This window comes from Orcinus orca, chromosome 3 (genome assembly GCF_937001465.1).
Source record: "Orcinus orca chromosome 3, mOrcOrc1.1, whole genome shotgun sequence".
Lineage (NCBI taxonomy): Eukaryota > Metazoa > Chordata > Mammalia > Artiodactyla > Delphinidae > Orcinus > Orcinus orca.
In genome coordinates this window covers 30,526,072-30,548,476 of record NC_064561.1, presented here as the reverse complement: position 1 = coordinate 30,548,476, position 22,405 = coordinate 30,526,072, and the positions used below count along the sequence as shown (strand labels likewise).

Below are 22,405 nucleotides of genomic sequence, written 5' to 3'. Positions count from 1 at the left end.
ATAGCTTCTGTGGGATACTGACTTGACTAGAGCATAATTTCCCAAATTTTAGTATTATGTGGACCACGTTTTTTGCTATATCCACCTGTGTTATTGCTTACTTAATATTTGACTTTAAATCAACCCAATTTGAATTTTTTTTAGCCACTTTCATAAAAGGGAAACTAGTAATATCTATTGCCCCCAGTACTAGGGAACCTTTAAAAATACAGTGGGGGGGAACCACAGTGCCATTATATTTGAGTTCACTCCTGGGGCCTGTCCACGGCTCCAGCAACAGGGCTGTGTAGCCTGTGTTTTTAGGCAGATTGGCAGGCATTAAAAACACATTGGCACTTCCTGGAGCTGCTGACTCTCTCCGCCTTGCAGGCCACTGGTTTGAATGCTGCATCTTTGTATTGACATCTGCTGGTCATCCCACCTGCACCGGCCCGGGGTAGGGCCCCTGAGCTTGGGGCGCTGAGGGGTTCTGAGCTCACTGTTGTGGTGAGCCAACTTTGAAAGTTTGGGGAAAGAGCTGAGCAGAGGGTATTCACTTCTGACTCCCTGGAATTCCCTCCTGCACACCCCAGAAGGGAGTTTTGCCTTCTCGTCCTACCTGTGTGACCTCAGGCAAATCGCTTGACCTCTCTGAGGTGCAAGTGCTCCTTCGGTGAGAGAAGAAGGTTGATGAGATGTCTCTAAGCCCCCTGCCAGTTCTCAGATAGGATTTCGCTGATTCGGGGTTGATCTCGCCTTCTCCCTCCTGACTCCATGTCAGAATTGGGAGGGGGGACGGCAGGCAGGAGGGTGAGGGGACTGAGAGGAGGAGAACATTTAACAAGGCTGAAAAGCGCCAGGCTTCTTTGGGGTGGTGAGGTTAGGGGAGAGAAATTCTGCCAAGGCAGTTACATCTCTGCAGCTGGTTAATGCTATGAAACAAAATATCACATAAAAAATTAAAAAAAAAAAGATTCTGCTCCTTGAGTGTGTGTGTGTGTGTGTGTGTGTGTGTGTGTGCACGCGCGCCCATTTGTCTCGGTTTTTTTCCTTATCTGAATCAAGGAGATACACCTGTCCATTCCCCTGAATTTAAAAGAAGTAAGTCAAATGGTCTTTCAGTCAGAAAAGTGATTTCTTAGCCGCAGAGAACAGAATAGCGTTTCGGGTTACCAACCCTGAAGAATGTCCTGGCACGTTCCTCTCTCTGGGCCTGAGCTGTTTTGTGTGCTGTCCGGCTTGGAGGCTGCTGGGGGTAGGGAATCCAGTTTTCAGCTTCCCCTTTCACTGGGGGGTTGCCAGCTCTCTCCCCTTCTCACCCAGGGGAAGACAGGGAGGCCGAAATTCCTGAGGATGGTTGTCCCAACAACCGGAGAGGGGCCAGTGGGCAGCTCGGGCCCTGCCTACTGGGCCAAAGGCTCCAACAGCACCACGGGCTCCTCCCGAGGCAAGGCTGGTCTGAGAAGGTGACAGGTCTGTGGGGAATCAGGTGCTGCATATCGGGCTGTGGAGCAGCGTGCCTTTAGCAGTGCTAAAGTGGGTGCTTCTGGGAGCTTCCAGCAAAGAGCCAGCATTCCGGGTATATTTAACTTGGAGGTATGCAACAACAAACACACTGATTGTTCTCCGAGGAAGAATGGATTGTTGGAACTGGCCCTGCTGGGGAAGGTTCCTGAAGCCTAATTCCTGCTCATTGGGGGGTTTGTCTTCTGACCTTCTTCTAGGAACCACCTGGGAGCTCTGTGGGCACGGTTTCTGGGGCTGTGTGATCAGTGCTAGAGGCCCACGTGTCTGGGAGGCCATGTTGAGAGAACCCAGCAACTTCTCCCATGATTTGAGGAGGAATTTTTGCCAACGCTGTTATTTCAGGAGTGATTCATCGTGTAAGACGTTGGGTCTCCAGCAGGCAAAAGATCTTAATCTCCTTCTGGCTACAGACCCTTATAAGAATCTGACAAAGGTTAAGGATGTTTCCTGAAGACAAGCACGAACATGGCTGTTGGCACATAATTTCAGGGCGTTTGTAGACCCTGGGTTCATAACCCCTGCCAGAGATTAACTTAAAAACTGCTCGTCGCTCCCTGGATGCCCTCCTGTTTAGCTAGGTGGGACATAATGATTGAGCATGTACTATATTCAAGTAGTCTGCTGGGAGCTTTACACGGATAACTTCTTTTAATCCCCCTAACAACCCTGGGAATAGGTTATCTGCCTGAGAAACCCGAGCCTCAGGGGGGCTAAGTTTGGGGAAAGCCACTCAGCTTCTGAGGAGCTGAGATGGGAATGCCAGGCATGCCAACTCCAGTCCCCAAATTTCTAACCACTTAGCTGCCTGGACTCCGTTGCTGAATTAAGACCTCTGCTCCACCGCCTAAGGAATTTGGCCTTGGGGAATGGAGCCAGCACAGGCATGATTTCAGTTACCTGCTGCCATTCTGGTGTCGCCAGGCCATGGCTATCCAGCGAGTGGTGTAGAAAATGGAAAGAGGTTGAGTCTTTGAATCCTGGCATCTTGGATTGGCTGGTTGCTGCCTGAGTGACCTTGGCAAGTTACATATTCTCTCTGAGCCTTGATTTTGTCTTCTCTAGGATGGGGTGATGCGCATAAACTGGGCCATTATGAGCATAAAATAAGTTCAATCACGTAGGGCAGCTAGCACAGAACCTAACATACAGGAGACACTTGGGAACGCCAAACCTTTTGGCTTTTACTAGGACGTACTTAGGAAATACTTAAGTCAAATGGAGACTGAGTCTCCATCCAGCTCTGTAGCAGTTTGCAGCTGGGATGGACCTTTCTGGTCATGTAATCCAGCCCTCTCATTTCACTGGTGAAACAGACTCAGAGACTGGTGACTTGCCCAAGGTCACACAGCAAATGTCAACCTTGAGTCTCTAGTAGAGGTCTCCTTTCTTCTTTCTTTTATGTAAACTTTTCCCTAAAAATCAGACCCAGTTTCTTCTCATCTGTGGTAATAATTTGAGAATATGTTATGCTTGTGGTTTATTCTTTGTAATCCTTTTTGACTACGCAGACCAGCAAGTTTCTTTCATAGCATTGCAATCATTTCTGACTCGTGTCGTAGGAATGTGTTATATGTCGACCAGTTAAAGTACCAGCAATTGCAAGTGCATTACTGTTTTTATAATCAATTTAAATAGATTTAAGGTTATTGTCGGACTAATGTCACTTTCCACCAATTTACATTCTGACAAGCTTTCTTAAGTGGGAATTATAACCAGCCTGCCAGGGAATTTACCCAAAGCCTCTATTCTGCATGCTTCTGCCTTTTTTTTTTTTTTTTTTGCAGTACGCAGGCCTCTCACTGTTGTGGCCTCTCACGTTGCGGAGCACAGGCTCCGGACGTGCAGGCTCAGCGGCCATGGTTCATGGGCCCAGCCACTCCGCGGCATGTGGGATCTCCCCGGACCGGGGCACGAACCCAACCCGTGTCCCCTGCATTGGCAGGCGGACTCTCAACCACTGCACCACCAGGGAAGCCCGGTGCTTCTGCTTTTAATGATCCACTAATACCTTTAGCTTGGGCCTTTACAATTATTAGAGGACTTTTCTTCTCCTTCCAAGGCTTGAATTTATGATCTACACATTTCATGGGAGTCTGCAATGCACGGGAATATCTTACGTCATTCATTAAGAAAGAAATAAGGTTAAAAAGCACTAGTCTAGCTAAGAAAGAAATAAGGAAGAAATAAGAGGCATTGGAACCCACAAATGAATAAAATAATAATAAATGCTAAGTCTCCTAATATGTATTCTGTGCTGCGCACCAAGTGTTTTATATTATGATCTCATTTAATCCTCTTGCCAACCATATACGGTAAGTACTGTTATTTTCTCCATCCTCAGATAAGGAAACAGTGATTTAGAAAGGTTAAGAATTTATATTTGCTCAAGGTCGCCACCAGTAGGTGATGTACCCAGGATTGGGGCCCAGCTGGTTGAACTCCTGAATCCACACTCGAATTAGCTATTGCCATTTCAGGGCTCCAGATGCCCTGTTGACAAGCTGGGCTGGAAAGTTACCATTTACTCCTAAATTGAGGCGAGCCTGCTGTGGCTCTCCGGGAAAGATGTTTTGCCAAGGAGGCTTAATCAGAGAAGCCAATGAGATCCACATGGCAGCTTAGGGGACGATCGGGCACAAAGTCTACCTTCTGGGAGCAGCCAGCTAACCAGAGCTCTGGGAGGGAGGGAGGGAAGGAACAGAGAAGGAGGCAGAGAAACTCTGAAGGATGCGGTGTGTGGAGAGAGAGAGTTCAGAGTCGTTCCCGAGTCTCTCGGGTAAATGCTCCCAAAGGCCAGGGACTTAGTAGCCAAGGCAGCGCCTCCCTGTCACCACCCCTCCCGCTTTTGGCCTCGCCAAACTGACCTGATTCCCCACTCCCCTGGGATCCCTGGGAGCTGTGCAACACTGCCCTTTTGAAGAGAAGCGAATCAGGTTGCCTTGGTTACTGGGAAGGTCAGAACGCCCAGCTCAGGTGCACATAAGGAGAGACGAGGCTAGAATAAGTGGGAGTTGGCACGTGGCCGGCATGCTGCTGCAGAACTCTCTGGATGCAGGAAGCCTCAGTCGGGTTTTGGCTGCATTTGCAGGGGGTGCCAACTTCACTGCAGTCAGCTGTCTGTGCCGAGTGTCTCCAGCCACGTCTGCCTCCAGGCTATGGGGATCTGCCCCTGGCTCAGCGAGGGGCCCTGGATAAGAGAAACCCACTCCTCTTGGAGAAATGGCCTGGGTAGCATCTCCTAGTACTTCCACTTGGACAGGGCTGAGGGCTGGATCGGGGCTGAGTCTGGGTGAAAAATGCATGCCGTGCCTCTCCCAGCACGGAGGGGCCCGTGGGCCACACACCTTTAGGTGGAACAGGTAGAGGCTCTAGTTACTGCTACTGACAAGCTTCTCGGCTGCCCTGAATCCCTGTTTCAGAGTGAGATAAAAGAAGAGAACACTCAGAAACTGGATACAGTGGCGTTTTGTTATTTAACCTTCACCAGCGGGCCATTAAGCCTCCAGCTCCTGGGCAGACAAGCTCCTGCCAAAATAAAGGGGGGGGGTTCACTGTTGTTGTGTGGGGGGAACGCAGAACATTCTGTAAAGATGCTAGACAGGGGAGAGGGAGTGGAGAAGAGAGAGCAGGGAGGAGGGAAGAAAAGGACAAGTGCAGTGGGTTACCTCCACCCCCATTGCCTCTTCAATGCTTCTACCCATGACATCTCACCATTGGAGAGAAATGGGATCGTTCAGTTTCAAATGTCTGCCAGAGAAAAAGGACCGAGGCTTAGGTTCTCGTTCAATGGTCGGCCAGAAAAAAAAAAAAAAAAATGAAGCCGCATCAAGATTAGGGACACCTTTGTTGGCTTTTTTCTTCCCCTGCTCCATTCATCAACTCTCTGGCAGCCAGGACACCAGGCCAACGGCAGCTGCTGACTTTCCCCAGCCGGCTGCCTGCTGTTGCCGGGCCTGGTTTGGTGGCAGCCAGACTGTCCCCACGCTGGCTTCCTCCCCGCCCAGTGGCGGTTACTTGTTTGATTTGTCTCTGGGATGCCCTTAGGATCCACTGACTGATACCTGACTTGGGAGGATGAAGTATCAAGATCCAGGCATCAGGTGTCTGCTAGGATGAGATGAGCCTGGGACAGCCTTCCAATCCTGCATCTGTCGTGGCTTTTCTTGGATAGTTAGGGCTCTCTGAGCATGGCGTTGTGTAGTCCAGGAATTTCTGAAGTTTTAAAAGTTTTTATGTTAAGTGAAAAAAAGCAGCAAACCCAAAAACTGTTCCATGAAAAATATAAATACATGTGGACGAATTAAGGGGTTTTAAAAAATGTTTCACTTGAATGGAAGGGCTGTACATGAATCATTTTCTAAAACAAAACTGTGGCACATTATTAGTATATTCACAATATACAGAAAATTGCAGAGAAACGTCTGCTAAATGGAACACAGCATTTACAGACCTTGGAAAGATAAATAAAAAGGGCAAGGTAGGTATAAGAAAAGACAAAAGACACAAAGAAGTCTGGAATTTAATTATGAGTATTACTGCCATTATATATTACACACATAATCACGTTTTATCTTTCCTCTGAGTTTGGACTTATAAGAGCCATGAGAAAACAATGTTTGGAGAGAGGGAGAAAGCTTCACTGTGTTCAAATTTGCTTCTGACACAGTCATTAGGATTTTCAGTTAAATTTAGATGGACTGAATTGTTTCATTTTTTTGTTCATTTACTGCCCAACCCTTCACACTTCCTAAATGTATATTTATCCTAGTTTAAGAATCCCTTTCAAATCATGCATCTAATCAATCCTAATCTTTCTGGTTCTACTCCTTAAAAGCAGCAATCCCCTGACCCCAAAAATTTTAATAAAAAATGACCATGTGATCTCTCTTTTCCATTACATATAACACCTATCCTTTAGGTAAGATTGATGCCCAAAGCAGATGACCTAACACTCTGTTTTGAGGTCCAGCCCTTGGGTTTCTAAAACACCATTCGAAGGAGTTATCTGCAGTTTACATATGATTTCAATATCACAGCTAGAAATAGCAGCTCCAAAGCACATGTTCTACTGACTAATTTGGTGGGGCACTGTATGAATGACCTTTGGATACAACGAGGTGGTATCAGGATCATTCATTAATTTCAAAATGTATTTACTGAGGCCTTTTAAGCTCAAGGAGTTTACAGTCTGTCGAGGTGAAGAGACAAGTAAATATGCAATTATAACACAGTGTGATAGTGGTTATAATAGAGGCATGAACTTACTTAACCTGGAGAATTAGGGAAGGCTTCCTGGGAGAGGTGGCACTCAAGCCCAGTCTTTTTTTTTTTTTTTTGATAAATTTATTTATTTATTTTTATTTGTTTATTTTTGGCTGCACTGGGTCTCCGTTGTTATGTGCGGGCTTTCTCTAGTTGCAGCGAGCAGGGGCTACTCTTTGTTGCAGTGCACCAGCTTCTCACTGCGGTGTCTTCTTGTTGCGGAGCACGGGCTCTAGGTGCGCGGGCTTCAGTAGTTGGGGCACGCGGGCTCAGTAGCTGTGGCTCACGGGCTCTAGAGCGCAGGCTCAGTAGTTGTGGCGCACGGACTTAGCTGCTCCGTGGCATGTGGGATCTTCCAGGACCAGGGCTCGAACCCGTGTCCCCTGCACTGGCAGGCAGATTCTTAACCACTGTGCCACCAGGGAAGCCCTCAAGCCCAGTCTTGAAGGGTAAGCAGGACTTAGCCAAGTTAATGAATGTTCTGGGAAAGGAAGCATCGGGTTCAAAGGCAAGGCGGCATGAGAGTGCATGAACCCTTCGGGAAGCTGCAAGTTGATCATCTGACTAGCATAAAATGCTTGTCAGAATGGCAGAAGATGAGGCTTTGTCTTCTCCCTGCTCACCAATAACCCATACTTCTCTTGCTGAAGTCTGTGCCTTCAAAACATTTGTAATAATATATTGTAATCTCTGTGAATCCAGATTGCAACCAATTCCAATCACTCGGTTTGCAGGAAATGCACTCAGTTTCCACGTCACATAGGTCATGATTTCCGCTGGTTGAGATGCAACGAGCAGGATGCCATGTGGACGATAATGTCCCAGAGCTGCAACAAAGGCTCTGAACATATCCACATTTCTCTGTACCACGTCGAGGTAGGACTGAGAACTACCCAGAGAGTTGACTGCGAAGATCGCCACCTTTGCTGAAATTGCTAATGTGCAGGCAATTCCCAGTTCTCCACCGCCAACCGCGGTAATTTTATTGACTGTTTTATTCTCATGATTTGCCCAGTTCTTTGAATTTATATCTGAGACACCTTCAGTGATTTTTGCAATATAGGCTAGCAAGTCTGCCTGCTGTGCCGCATCAGATGATGATAGAGAATACAGGGGAAGTTCTTCTTGAAACTTGGCAATCATTTCTTTAATTCATCCAACAATGACAGATTTAGGCCTGATACATCACAGGAATAGTGCCAGTGAAATTCAGCAGGTTTTTCTGGGAACTATCTTTGAAAACATAGGTATCCGTGGAATATCTGAAATGTGGGAAAAACATATTGACAGTCTTCAGTTCTTCCATAGTTAGATCCCTGAACTTGTACTTGCCAAGCAGTCGCCTCACACCCTCACTGTTGAGCTCCATCTCCAGCCAGGACCACGAGTCGGGTTCTAGTCCAGGAATTTCTTACACGTGCATTTGTATCACTAACAGTGACAACCATAACTGGCCTCTGGTGATCGCGATGCTAATAGATATATTTAGTCATCTTTATCCAGTAGCTCGCGTGGGCCAAACACAGTTTGTTGCTCATGGTATTTTTGTGGCATTTTGCAGATGAGGAAACTGAGGTTAAGAACAGCCAAGTGACAAACTCAAGGTCATAGAGGTAGAAAGGGGCTGAGTTGGAATCTGAATCTAGGTCCGTCTGATTTCAAAGCCTTACTCTTTGCACCACTGCAGTCTTTTTCAGTGAATTTGGAGAGAGGAAGGGAAGAGGGGAAGGGAGCAAAGGAAAAGGGACCTTTGTAACTACAGAGAAATAAACAACACATCTATGAGCATATATACCTTGCTCACTGTGGAGGAAAGTGTTTGTGTGGTTCCAGCCGAACTTTGGTTTGACATACCACACTGTTCCCTGCAGTAGATAAGGCCTTCCTGACGATCTCCAGAGGACACCAAGTCCCGTCTCTGTCATTTACATATAGTAAGTCACCTTGAACAAGTCCCTTCTCTACTGTGTAAAACACAGGTAAGCGTAGGACCTTCCTACCCCAGAGGGTTGTGGGGAGATGAAAGGACCTCAGACATGGTGGGTCTTACCCAGTGCCTGGTACACATCAGGCTTTCAGATGGGAGCTGTGACTAGTTAGGCTAGTTTACCCTTCTTTGCCTTGGTAGAGAAACGAGAACCATTGTCCCTTCCTTGCCAACTCAAGTTTTTTCCTGCTGAAGCAGGGCTCACCCGAGCCGCCTTGACATCAGAGTTTGCAAACCACCTTGGGGCACTCATTGTGTAAATAAACCAATAAATTCTTTTCCCCCTAGTCTTATCAGAGGCAAGCCCTCGTTTGGAATTTCTGAAGTAAAGTGACTCTTGCCAGGGAGCTGGCACCAGGGCAGTGTGTGAAGCAGGGATAATGAGTTGCAGTGGTCATGGCTGAGTGAAAACGGCTGCTGTGGGAACTGGAGGTCTCTGGAATCCATTGGTGACTGCTCTGATACCCTGGCCCTTCACTCGTGCTTCCCTGTGCCCTGTTGGAGAGCTGTTTGAGAACCTGCTGATTTTAGCATGGAGGTGGTGCAGAAGGGCATTGGTGTTTATCGTGTCCCACCCAGCCAGGGGTTGGCCATTCATCCAGCAGGTATTTATTGAGTGCCTACTGGGCTTCAGGCTCCGTTGCCCAAACCAAGGATGAGAGCAAAGTCCCTGCTACAATGGGGTGTACCCTCGGGCCAGGGAGATGGGCAAACAGATAAATTACATTCTGACTGGGGGCTTGGTATTTGCTAGAATTCTTTGACCCATCTTAGGAAGCTGGAGGGATGGCCCTGTCTAGGACACCTGTTGGTAGTTGCTGTGTGAACTTGGGCTTTGGATCTGAGAGACCTTTGCGCCTTCCCTACGGTGTTACCCAGAGCCTGTTAGGATGAGCTGGGCACCGGGCTAAGTGCTGGGAATGCAAGGGTGACATAAGACAGTCTCCAACTCATATCATTTACTACAAATTAGTGAGAGACAGTCATCAAACTGTGCAAATAGAAATGCCAGGCTCTCTGAACCTTGGTTTATTTCCTCTCCTGTTTCATCTGGACTCAACTTAGAAATATTTATTGACTGCCTGTAAACGAATAGAGTGTCTGTAATATGCCCGACATTGTTCCAGCACTGGGGATTTGGCAGTGATTAAGCCGTCAAAAATCCTGTCCTCACGGAGCTTACATTCTAGAGCAGTGATTCTCAAGCTTGGGGAAGCATCAGAATCACCTGGAGGATTTGTTAAGCCGGGTCCCACTCCCTCACTCCCGCCCACACACCCAGTCTGTGTCAGTAGGGCTGCCGTGGGGCTTGGAAGTTGGTGTTTCCAGCGCATGACGCTGCTGCTTTGTGCCCTGTTGCTTTGCAGACCGCTAACAGTTGATTTATTGAATCCTCGCAATAACCTGGGAGGATTGGGGGTTAGGGTGGGGTAAGGGAGTCGGGGGGAGCCCTCTCGTCGCTGTTTTACAGACAGGGAACTGAAGAAGGCAGGTGAGGCAACTTGGCCCTCCCTCTTATGCTAAGCAAGCTACAGGAAGTGACTTCAGAAGCAAGCACTGTTTAACTGCCTCGCCGTGATCGCTATGAGCAATTTTGTTCTAGTTCTTTTGCTGACCCAGAGCCTGACTGGTGGCAACATCCAGTCGGGTCTGCCCCCACGTTGTAAAATAAAGGATGGGGAAGCAGGAGGTCTGAGCAGATCCCAGAAGCCAGAAGGAACTTCTCTTTACATTAGAATGTGTGGAGTTATGTATCCATGGTCACCGAGAGGAACCGAGGGCACGGGTCTTCCCTGTTTCTCCCTGATGCTGAGCCAGGAGACCTGTGCCGAGTCCGCTCTTCAGAGGAAGGGGTGCTGGGCTCCTTCACCCCTAACCCAGTCTTACTTCGAGTCTAGGAAGTGCAGATGAGGTGTGGCGAAGAGGCAAGGCTCTCCTCTCAGAATTCTCACAACAGCCCTGTAGGGAGGCCTTGCTCCCCTTGACCATGACTTGGATTGCACATCCTCAGCCTGGTCACTGGCTGGTTCTCTGACCTTGTTTAAGCTACTTAAAGCCTTCTGAGCCTCAGTTTCTTCACTGGCAAAATGGGAGTAAATTAGAAGCTACCTTGTAAGCCACAATGAAATTCGAGGTCTCTCATATTCAAGTTCCACTGTCTGGACTGTCCTAATGACAGAGATTAAGGCCTCCTTGATAGCTTCGTCTATAGTTCTGTAGTTTCTGCTCAGTTCATATATTTTGAGCACCAGAATTTTTTTGGACATAAACCTCTTTCTTCTCATTTCTCTGGAAAAATGGATCATACTTAAGCAGATACACATCTTCCCAGACAACAAAGACTTTTGCTAGACGGGACTACTAAGCGGTATCTTAATAGCTCAAAAAATTTCAAACCAGCCTGAGTGGTTTATTTCCACTGCTGATATAAAACAAATATTTGCTGGCCGCAGGTGGAGGACCCTGGGTGTTTCCTCAGCCTCCTGACTGGTCACCAGGCCTGAGTGGTTCTCAAAATGTGGTCCCAAACCAGGACATCAGCTTCAGCTGGGAAGTTGTTAGACCTGCTGACTCTCCTGTCCCACCTCAGACCTATTAATCAGACACTCTGGGGGGTGGAGCCTTGAGAGCTGTCTTTTAAGGAGTATCCCAGGTGACTCTGCTGCCCCCTCAAGTCTGGGAACTACTGGCCAAATGTTTGCAGCTAGAATGACGTGAGGGATTCTGTGAGTGGTCGCAGGCAAAAACTGGCCAGGTTTGAAGAGCCTTCCAAGCACAGGTCGATGCAGCCCGTTGAAATGGTCTTCACTGGCTTGAGAACATTTTATGATCAATCCCCAAACCCTTATTGTCCAAGCGGGACCTCCGCACTTCTTTCACCAGGCCTCACCATCACTTAATATGTTTGCATCAAGATTCAGCTCACAAATGAAGTATAAAAAGGCCTTCCCCTTCTCCGTCGCCTGGGCTCCATGACACCTTATGCTGTAGTAGGACAGCGTGACTACCCGCATCCTCTCCGTTCTTGTTAATAGGCAGCTCAGTGGCTGGCACACAGTAGGACTGCACCAAGCTAGGAAATGGCTGCTCCCCAGTTGGGAGTTTTGGATTCTGTTTGTGGCCCTTCCTCATAGCAGCAAGTTCCTTGGCCTTCCTGAGCCCTAGTCTTCATTGCTCTATGACGGGGGAATAATGACCCTTGGTCTCCTTTCCACAAGGGAGTATAGGAGTCTGTGTCTGGATCTCCGGGACAATAGGATCAGTCAGTGATTCTCAAGTTCAGTTGCACATCAGACTCAGCAGAGGGGGAGTGCTAAAAACACCTATGCCCGCCCCACTCCCAGAGAATCTGGTTTCATTGGTCTGGGGTATGGCCTGGGCATGGGATTTCTAGAATCTCCCCAGTTGACTCTGGAATACAGCCACATTGGAGAACATTGTGGAGACATGTAGGAGAACCTACATTTATGTAGGTAAATACATCCCTTCCTCAAAATGCTTGGAGAGTTTGAATGAGATTATGCTAAAGTACCTTGTAAAGCGCTTTAAAATTTAAGAGTTACACAGTTCCACATGGAAAACTGAAGATGATTCAGGAAGTATTGAAAAATAGCTATGGGGGGGGGAGAAGGAGATATTTCAGGGATGTCAGGCACCTTGCAGTTTGGTAATTTCCCCTCTTCTAGATCTGTCTTGCTATTTCTTTCCTGATGTGTTAAGTATCAAATTGATTTGGGCTCATCTTTGCCTTAATGTGAAAATCTTTCAACTCGCATTGCAGGAGTAAATGCCTTTAAATAAATTGGTCTAAGCTACTTTGGAGTTGTAGGCCTGGGGGGTGGGCAGCTGCCATCTGTCCCTAGCAGATCTTGGTCTGGATTTCATGCACACGTCTGAGTCCTCGAGACTCCAAGGGAGTGGGGAATGCAGATGTTGTCACCATGTAGATCGTGGCCGGTGGATAAGAACTCATCATAGCCAACACTTGCTGAGACTCTAGATAGTGCAAAGATCTGAGCCGAGTGCTTTGAGTGCATTTTCCAATTTAATTCTCCTAGCAACCGTGCGAGGTGAGAACCGTTACCATCTCCATTCTGCTGCTGGGGAAACTGAGGCTCAGGCAGTTGAGAACTTGCCAGTGATGGCACAGCTAATAAGTGGCAGAACTGGGATGCCACTTTCTCTGCCGCCACAATGCACCCTGAAGGCCAGGCCAGGCTAGGCTGTCAAGAAGAGCAATACTGAATTTGTTCTGGTAATTCAGACCATAGCTCCTTTCACTACTGTGATTCCTTGAGTAGCAACTTCGCTCAGTTGCTCAGGGTCTGTCTGGATAGCTAGACCTTTCTGTTTGCTCTGCTCCTATTTTCGGAGATGTCCCTCTCTCAGCGAGCACGGTGAGTGAGCTCTTTTTCTGAGTACAGTCAGTTTTTCAAAATTCCTCCAAGGATCACTTTCCTAGACCACATTCCCCTGTCCTGGTGGTGATGAGCATCTTTGTTTCACCCTCCTTATAGACTCTTGTGCTCAAGGTAGCCCCATCTCTTGTTACTTTGGCATGAAAGACTTAGCAGGAATCAAATTCCCTTCGGACGCTTTGGTGTCTGAATGGCATGTGGGCTTGGACGGCAGCATTCTTGCTTGCCCAGTAGCACATCCTTCAGGACGTTTGTTTGGGTTCACTAGAAGTCAATTGGGTCATCTCAGATCTGAAGTGGCTCTAGCCGTGCACAAATTACCTTCCACTTCTGTTGCGTGTTGGGTAGAATCGAAAACAAAGAATGCCATTACCTTTGTGTGTTTGGTTCCTGGTGGGAACTGTGCTAAGAAGAGGGTTCAGCAGTGACCAGAGACAGACATCATTCCTCATAGAGCTTACGGACACATAATAAGAACATGAACAAAAGACTTACGGATTAGGAAAATAAAGAGGATGCTGTATTAGAAAATAATAGGTCTTGTAAATGACACCAAAGATGCAGCTATGGAATTTAAAAGTTCTGTAGTCAGAAACACTGTTTGCTTTTACCTTTAAGTAGGATCCGTCTATAGTGATCACTGCTCTACCTCTTCAACCAGGTTTTCTTAATTCAAGTCAGGAGATCCTGGCACTCACTGTAGTGGCAACAAGTGTATTTTCTTTTTTTTCTCTTTTTTTTTTTGAATGAAAGATTCTTTAACTTCTATAGTGATTCACAATTTTCAAAAGTTTCACACACGTGATTTCATACAATCTCCCCTTTTTTTTTTTATCCCCTACCCCTGTATTGTGCCTTTCCCCTTCCCTCTCCCCACTGGTAACCTGTAGTTTGTTCTCTATGTCTGTTGAGTCTGTTTCTTTCTGTTTTATTCCCTGGTTTGATGTATTTTTTTGATTCCACCTATAAGTGATATCATACAGCATTTGTCTTTCTCTGTCTGACATACTTCACTTAGCATAATGCCCTCCAAGTCCATCCATGTTGCTGCAAATGGCAAAATGTCATTCTTTTTTATGGCCAAGTAGTATTCCATTGTACATGTAGACCGTATTCTCTTTATCCATTCCTCTGTTGATGGATACTTAGGTTGCCATACCTTGGCAATTGTAAATAGCGCTGCTATGAACACTAGGAAGCAGTGCTTTTTCTTTCTTTTTTTAAAAAATAAATTTATTTATTTATTTTTGGCTGCATTGGGTCTTCGTTGCTGTGCACCTGGGCTTTCTCTAGTTGCGGCGAGCGGGGACCACTCTTCGTTGTGGTGCGCAGGCTTCTCATTGCGGTGGCTTCTCTTGTTGCAGAGCACAGGCTGTAGGCGCGCAGGCTCAGTAGTTGTGGCGCACGAGCTTAGTTGCTCCGCAGCATGTGGGATCTTCCCGGACCAGGGCTCAAACCCGTGTTTCCTGCATTGGTAGGCGGATTCTTAACCACTGTGCCAACAGGGAAGTCCCAGCAGTGTTTTTTTCTTAACTTTGGCCAAGGAGCTCTGTTCTTCCCCCAAGGCAGCATGATTGGTCAACCACATGCATCTGAATTTCCTAAGAGAGTTACTCAAATGCAGATTCCAAGGCCTGGCTCTGGTCAACATAATCAGAATTTCTGGATTATGTGAAACCCAGACTCCTTTGTGAAAAGAACCACTGAGTGATTTTGCTACCGTCCTAGGTTTGAGAAGCACTGATCAAGGAACAGACTTGTTTCCAAGTGCAAATCATTCTAGAGACTCGACCAGGACTAGAATCCCTTCAGCCTCTTCCACAACCTGGCCTACTTATTTATTGGTCCTCACCTCAGAAACATCTCTTCCTTTCTTCAGGCATCCATGGGTTTCTAGAGTGTGCTCAGGTGCTCTCTCCCCAAGAGTAAGCCTTCAGTCCTACCCCATGCTCCTTTCTCTGAGGGACACAGAGGGGTTCCATACCCACCACCCCACCACCCCCATTCCCGCCATACCCTCCATTCTCCTCCTCCCACCCCCATTCTCTGAGCAAAGTTCCAGGAGTGTCACCAGGAGACCTGTGGCGGCATCTTCCTTGACCGCCCTGTAGTGTCTAACCGTATTGCCAGCTCTCCTCCTTTCCTGGCAGTCATTCTTATCCAGGAGAGTAAGGCGTTGTGCAGTCTCCTCCCTAGTGGCGGCCTGTGTCGCCAGGCCTTCGACCACCTGCTCTGCACTGAAACCTCAGGTGCTTATTTCCAGTTTCCGGCTGGACATCACTTCTCTGTCCAGGCGAGCACTGCAAACTACCACAAATCTAAAACTGAATCCAGTCCGGGTCTCAAAACAACATCTTTGCCCATCTGTGTACGTTGAAGCCCCGCCTCCCTCACTGGCCACGTTGGGTACCACTTGCTCCACGAGGCCTTCCCTCATCTGTCATCTCCCGTGCCACTCTGGCTGGAGGGTATCTACTTTAAACCAGGCCTGTTCTGGTCCAAAGCAACAGAGGCCCACGTGACATGGCTCTAGAAAAAAGAGGCTGCTGTGAGGTCAGAGATTTCACAGGAATCTAAGGATGGGCATAGCGGCCCCCACTACCGGGATGGCAGGAGCTGCAGCTGGAGGCCGTGAAGAACAGCGGTCTCCACGTACGTCCCTCTGTTCCCTCCTGTCGGCCCGCTCATGTCATGGTTTCTGCTACCTCTGAAACCTACAGACAGACTACAACAAATCTGAAATTTGTTCATACGTTCGTAAACCACGTTATGAATTAGTTCTGCCTTGAACTTGCTGTGTGACCCTCGGCAAGCTACTTAATCTCTGTGAGCCTCGGTTTCCTCACTCTATACAAATAAGACGAAGAAGAATAATAGCCAAGATTTTATTGGGTGCCAAGCCCTGCTCTAAGTGTTTTATATTAGCTCAATTAACTGTCACACTAACTTTCTGAGGGAGGTACTGTTACTATCCTCATTTATAGATGAGGAAGTGGAGGCACAGAGAGGCTAAGTAATTTGCCCAAGGTCACACAGCTAGAAAGTGGCAAAGCCAAGATTCAAACTCAGGCTCTCTGGCTCCAGAGCTCACGCTGTTAGACCGCCATTCACTTTGAGGGGTTATTGTGAGAATTATAGCGTGGATTCTCTTATTTAGGACACATAGCCGAGAGCAGTACTCAGAATAAGTACTTAAGAATGCTAACAGCCATGACATCATCACAGCATTAGTTTGCATGTGACCCATATGACCTTCACAACCCCAGCCGACCTCGTAACTCTTCGCCTCAGCAGCCACAGCTAACCCGGTGTCCCCGGTTTAAATTCTTGTGAGAGATGCTGATTTGGAAAGATGACAGAGCTGGCCTTGAACTGGATTCACCTGGTACAAGAAATCACAACAGGGCTCAGGGGTCATGTAGCAACCACGGCAGCTCTCCTCTCAGGAGAGGCCATGGGCAGCTGGCATCCCTAGGTCATTCTTTCTCAGAACTTCCAGAGTCAACTTTTCTGAATGTCTGGCAAGTTAGGGGACCTGGTGGTTACTCTCGCTGAGCACATGCTCGATTCTGAGCCCTGCTTTTGGCCTCATCCCCTGTGGCAAGCTCCCATTCATTTCTGTGACCCTGACTCTCACTGCTGGAAGAGGGGCCTGTGGACCAGCACATCAGCATCGCCGGGGAACTTGTTAGAAATGCAGAATCTCAGGCTCCACCTCAGACCCACTGAGTCAGAAATTGCATTTTAACAAGATCCCCAGTGGTCCTTGCAGGTTAATGTTTGAGTAGCCCTGGCCAGTCAACACTACTTATGTCTGCGTAGCACTGTTTTGTTTTTTTGTTCTGTAGCTGACTGTGCCTCTAACTAGCTCCGATATAGATGTCAGATAATATCAGGAAGCAGTGGATTCTTACAACCAGGTATAAACACTGCCGAGGGGTAGGAGCTTCTCAGCCTGTTCCCACAGCCCCACATGGAATAAGGGATTGAAGCCGGATCGGGGATGGGAGTGGGGGAGGGCTCAGTTGAAAGGGCGGGGTCACACCTGCTGAGAAAAGACAGGGTCCTGAGCCTGCAGCATGCCCACCAGTGGGGTCAGATGCCAGAGGTCAGAGTGGAGGCAGGCTGTGTAGAAGTCCACCACGGTGGCAGGACGTGGTCTCCGGGGTGCACGGGGCAGTCAGAAGATGGGAATCCTTGGTGACAGGGGCAGTGTCTCTCAACTGCAACACAGAATGAGGAGGTGGCCCGCCGGCACCTGGCAGAGATCACAGAGGCAGAATTCCAGCCCTTAGAGAACAGTGGCAAGAGCAAGACAAGGAGGTCTGGGGTCCCCAGTAAGCTTCCCAGGCAGAGGCTTGAGCCAGCAAAATAAATGGCAGGCTCCCTGGAACTAGCTTAGAACAGGGCAGAAGTACCGCCATGAGGGGGCTAGCAGAAACAGTGCCCATGGCCAAGGCTGGGACCGGCTGAGCCAGGACCCCCATGCGCAGCCCTGGACCCAGCCAGGGGCAGCCTGAGTGGGGCGGCACTGGGGCAGGAGAGGGCAGGCTCGTGGTGGGGGACCGGGGGCGGGAGGGGCAGGCAGCCAGCTGCAGGCTGGAGGGCAAGTCTGTATGAGGCCCTGTGGACCGCCTTGCCTTCCTGGCATGAGGGCGGTGGGGAGGTGTGGCTGGATGCCAGAGGGCTTTCCCATCACTGCTCCCTGGCCCCGGTTCACCGTAACCGCATTAGCGTGGACCTTGCCCGGACACATTCCCGAGATAACACCCACCGTCATCCCGGGAACAGGGTGACAGCCCGACTGTGAGCAAGGCTCCCGACACCCTCCCTGCGTTCATTTCCAGTTTGCTGGATGTTGTATGTGTGTCTATGTAAAATGACAGAAGAACGAGTCATTAGTGAGCCGTCCAAAGTCCCTTTGGGAACAGTCCAGGAAAATCAATATCCCATCAAAGCCACAAATGGCTTTTTTCTTTCCCCCACTCCTTCAAGGCAGGGTTTCTCAGAGTGTGATCGGCCAACCTCCTGCCTTACTCCCCCACGGAGCTTGTAAAACACAGATTCCTGGGGCCCTACCTGAAAACGACTGAATCAGAATCTCAGCGGGGCTTCCCAGAATCTGCATTTTTAACCTGCCACCCAGCCGATTCTAATACCCCTTAATAAAACTGAAAAACCTCTCCTCCCCCTACCCACAAGGCACTTTCTTTCCTTTGCACAAACCGGATCCTTGCCCTGCCTGCTGGTGCTCCCTCCCTGTGCTGCTACACCCACTTAAAGGGCCACCTCTTCCCAGGAGCCTGCCTAGCTGTCTTCGTCCCAGCTCAGGTAGGGGGCCCTCTGGGCACCCTTCTAACACGGCTCTGCCACATCGTCATTTCTCTCTCCTGCCTGTGTTCTCCACTGAACGGTAACGCATCCTGCCGAGCCTCCCCAGGCCCAGCATAAAGTTTTGTGCCTAATTAGAACTAATAAATGAACATGAGCGAAGGCAGCTGAGAGGTAACGGTGAAGCCGCAGAGTAGAGGGTGAAAAGTAGATGCTTCCCGGTAGGAAGCCGCCACCTTCCAGTCCTTCTCTCGGTCATTCTGAACTCCTAGGTCAAGTTTTGGAGCCAGAGGGCAAGTATCGGACCCAAGGAGAGCCCAGGGCTCTGGCTGGCCTGGGGCACAGCCCACCTGTTTGGGGCTGAGGCGTCCCCGGTGGAAGCCTAGCTCTCTATCTACATTTTGGAAAAACTCCAGCAGAAAAAAAGGCTCAAGGATGGTTTGCCAGCCCCAAGCCTGACGCCAAACTCAGGGCCTCTAGAATGTTCAACACCCCCCTCCCCTTGTCAAGGCAGGAGGAGTCAAAGAATAGAGCTATCGGACCATGAAACTCCCAAGAGTCCTTTCCCCCAGCGTTTCTCAGAGACCGCTGCCACTGTTTTCTGTGGGAGGCTCCGAATTGCCATTTGCCAAACTGGTAAACGTTGACCCAGCAGAAATCAGGCAAAAATAGGAGAAGCCCCGGACAGGGCTGCCTTAATCGTGTTGGTGAAGGGAGAGCCAGGTGCCTGTGAGCTGAAGAATGCTGCCCATCACCTCGCTCTGAAAAACGAAACTGTATTTCCTTAATCTTAACAGCTTGAGCACCCCGAAACCTGCTTTACCAGTCCAGGGTGCCTCCTCTGATCTTGCTTGCTTATCTGTGTATACGTGGGGTCGTGGGACAAGGTGACTTTGGGAAGACCTGGCCTGCTTGAGACTCTAGGGTCAGCCCAGACTGCTGTGACCACAGGGGACCTTAGCCCCGGAGACAGGCTGACCTCTTAACGCATGAAGTCAGAGTGAGGGCACCTGCTCTCAGTCCGAAGTAGGGTCGGAACCTTCCTGGGTTCTTGGAAGAGAAAGAGGATTGGCTGAATTATAGGTGGCAGGGCAGAGCAGCTGAGGGCTCCGTGCACAGTAGGCCCTCAGCAAATAAATGCTTCTCGCATTGAGCTGGTGAGAAGGGAGCAGCCAGTGTTAAATGTGGGATCTGTCAGAATCCTTCAGACATTTGCTGAAATTCCATGAGGGCGTCAGGGATTATAAGGTTTTAAGGTCATTACTGAGTTTCTTTCGTGATTTTTTTCATGAGGATATCATTTCTGAATCCACTCTCTTTCTCTTCCCATCTCCCCAAATTACCCTTCCTCCTTCCCTTCCAGGAGGAAGACAGTACGGTGTTATCATTTGGTCAAAATTTCACATTCAGAAAATGGTAACGTTCAAAAATCTTGTTCAGTGCTGCAGCACCCCCTCCCCCAAGCTGGAGGTTGTGACAGCTGTCACTTACTGAGGAATTTTATATGCATTTACCATTTCGCTTGTGCCTTCGAGAGGAGGCAGCTGAGGCCCAGAGAGGCTAGAGAATTTATCAAGGTCACACAGCAAGTTGGTGAGCGGCTTGGATTTTACTGCGGGCTCTGTGACTCCACGGCCCCGGGTGCTTGTCAGTCAGTGCTGCGTCGTTGTCTCCTAGAGGTCACTGGTGCTTGTTGATATAACATCGCTAACCATTTCTCCACCGTTTCTCAGAGCATTTTGTCCACGTGTCCTGATTAGAGAATTAGTTAAGCTCTCGAGCTCTCCAGGGAGCCGTGGCTGGAATCCTGCCTCCTTCCTAGATTCTGCAGGCAGCCAGATCCCACAGACCCTGCTCTGTCGGGCGGTGAGGACGAGAGATGTGGCCCCGTGGTTGGGGGGCCGGCAGGCAGGTTGTGATGACCCACGGGGCACGTGTTCCCTGTCAGTTCCCAGGCACTGAACCCAGGCACCCCCCCGCTCCCCGCCTGGGACCTCCTCTCCTATTTCCCTCTTTGCCTCCTGCCCTCCTAGGATCGACAGCTATTTGGAAAGGTGAGCACAGAGGCCTTTTCAGAAAGAGTCCTATTCTCCCGTCTTCCTGGTACCCTCGCTCACTGGAGAGAGAGAAGCAGGATTGTGTGGGGAGGGAGAGGCGAGTGTACGGGAACAGTTTAGATCTAATTGTTCATGATCCAGAATGTCCTCGTTTGCATTCAGGGATGCTGCCCGCCTTTGTGAGGGGCCACACCAAGTTGAATGATGTGTTATCAGTGCAATGCAATAGCCCGATGACGTCATGAAAATGCAGGCTTTGGGAGAACATGTTCACAGGCAAGAATGCAGCGATGAAAAGATGGAAGGGCCTGGTTACGCTGCATAATCCAGCTTTTACTGTATAACCCCTGGGCTTATTGGCCCCTTGTTCCTGTTCTCATTGACAAAGAATGATTTTTTTCTTTTTAACTTTCTGATTAGCAATCAGTAGTTTAAGCCTGCTAATCACCTCTTTAGCTTGGCATGTGGACCAAGGAAAGGCCACAGCACTTAATGTGTTCTCTCAGATCCAGAAGTTCAGAAATGTAGTCAGCCCCAATTTTTTTTTTTTTTTTTTTTTTTTTTTGCGGCACGCGGGCCTCTCACTGTTGTGGCCTCCCCCGTTGCGGAGCACAGGCTCCAGACGTGCAGGCTCAGCGGCCATGACTCACGGGCCCAGCCACTCCGCAGCATGTGGGATCTTCCTGGACCGGGGCACGAACCCGTGTCCCCTGCATCGGCAGGCGGACTCTCAACCACTGCGCCACCAGGGAAGCCCCGAGGGCCCAGCTTTTAACATCAGTTCCTCAAGGGATCATCGCCCTGCTCCTGGAATGGGGCCAGGTGCAGTGTTTATATTCCCTCACAGAGCAATATTCTTTCTCTTTAAATCAGTTGTTCAATGGTTATTAGTTAAGACCTCATGTTTTCTTCTGTTTAATGTCAGCCCAGGACTCTTCTAGACTAGCCATTCTCAAAGTGTGTTCCCTGGAGGCCCCTGAGATTCTCTCAGAAGGTCTGCAAGCTCAAACTTCATAATACTAAGAAATTATCTGCCTTTTTAACTTTCTACCTATCATGAGAGGACTGTGGAGTTTCCCAGAGGCTACGTGACATGCAGTTTTGCAACAGACTGATGCAAAAGCAGCTCTTAGGACTCAGCAGTCTTCTTTTAAGCCATTCATTAAAGAGATTTGCAAAAATGTAAAATACTGCCACTCTTCTCACTGATTTGTGGGGGAGGGCTTGGAAAATATAATTAATTATAAGGATGTGATTTATGTTAACGTGATTGGTTTATTATTTTTATTTTCAAAGGAATTAATATTTTTAAATTTTCTGTTTTCATTTCTAATATGATAAATGTTGATCAACAAAACCCACATGTGGACTTTCCTGGTGGCGCAGTGGTTAAGAATCCGCCTGCCAATGCAGGGGACACGGGTTCAATCCCTGGTCTGGGAAGATCCCACATGCCGTGGAGCAACAAAGCCCGTAAGCCACAATTACTGAAGCATGCGCACTCTAGGGCCCACGTGCCACAACTAGAGAAAGCCCACGTGCATCAATGAAGACTCAGTGCAACCAAAAAAAAAAAACAAAAACCACCCACATGAACAACAACTCTTGGGGTCCTCAGGTTTTAAGAGTGTGAAGGTGTCCCAAGACCAAAAATTTGAGTGAGGATTGCTGCCCTAAACAGGGATCAGGAACTTTTTTCTGTAAAGGACTAGTGTACCATACCCTCTCTGTCTTACCTATTTAACTCTATAGCACGAAAGCAGCCATAGATAATATGTATACAAATAGGCATGGCTTTGTCCCAATGAAACAAGCAGTGAGAGAGTTCGGCCTATGGACCATAA

At 48.5% G+C, this 22,405-nt stretch overlaps 2 protein-coding genes across 2 annotated transcripts in view; one reads left to right on the top strand and one right to left on the bottom strand.

The window, feature by feature from the left end:
- The window catches only part of WWC1 (WW and C2 domain containing 1), a 150,064-nt gene that overhangs the window by 2,381 nt on the left and 125,278 nt on the right, over positions 1-22,405 (top strand). The window lies entirely within an intron of this gene.
- On the bottom strand, positions 437-8,331 carry LOC105748105 (ubiquitin-conjugating enzyme E2 variant 3-like). The gene is given in 3 exon segments (XM_049707226.1): positions 437-762; positions 7,371-7,945; positions 7,947-8,331. Coding segments are annotated over 3 exon segments (996 nt in total). The 5' UTR covers positions 8,138-8,331; the 3' UTR covers positions 437-532.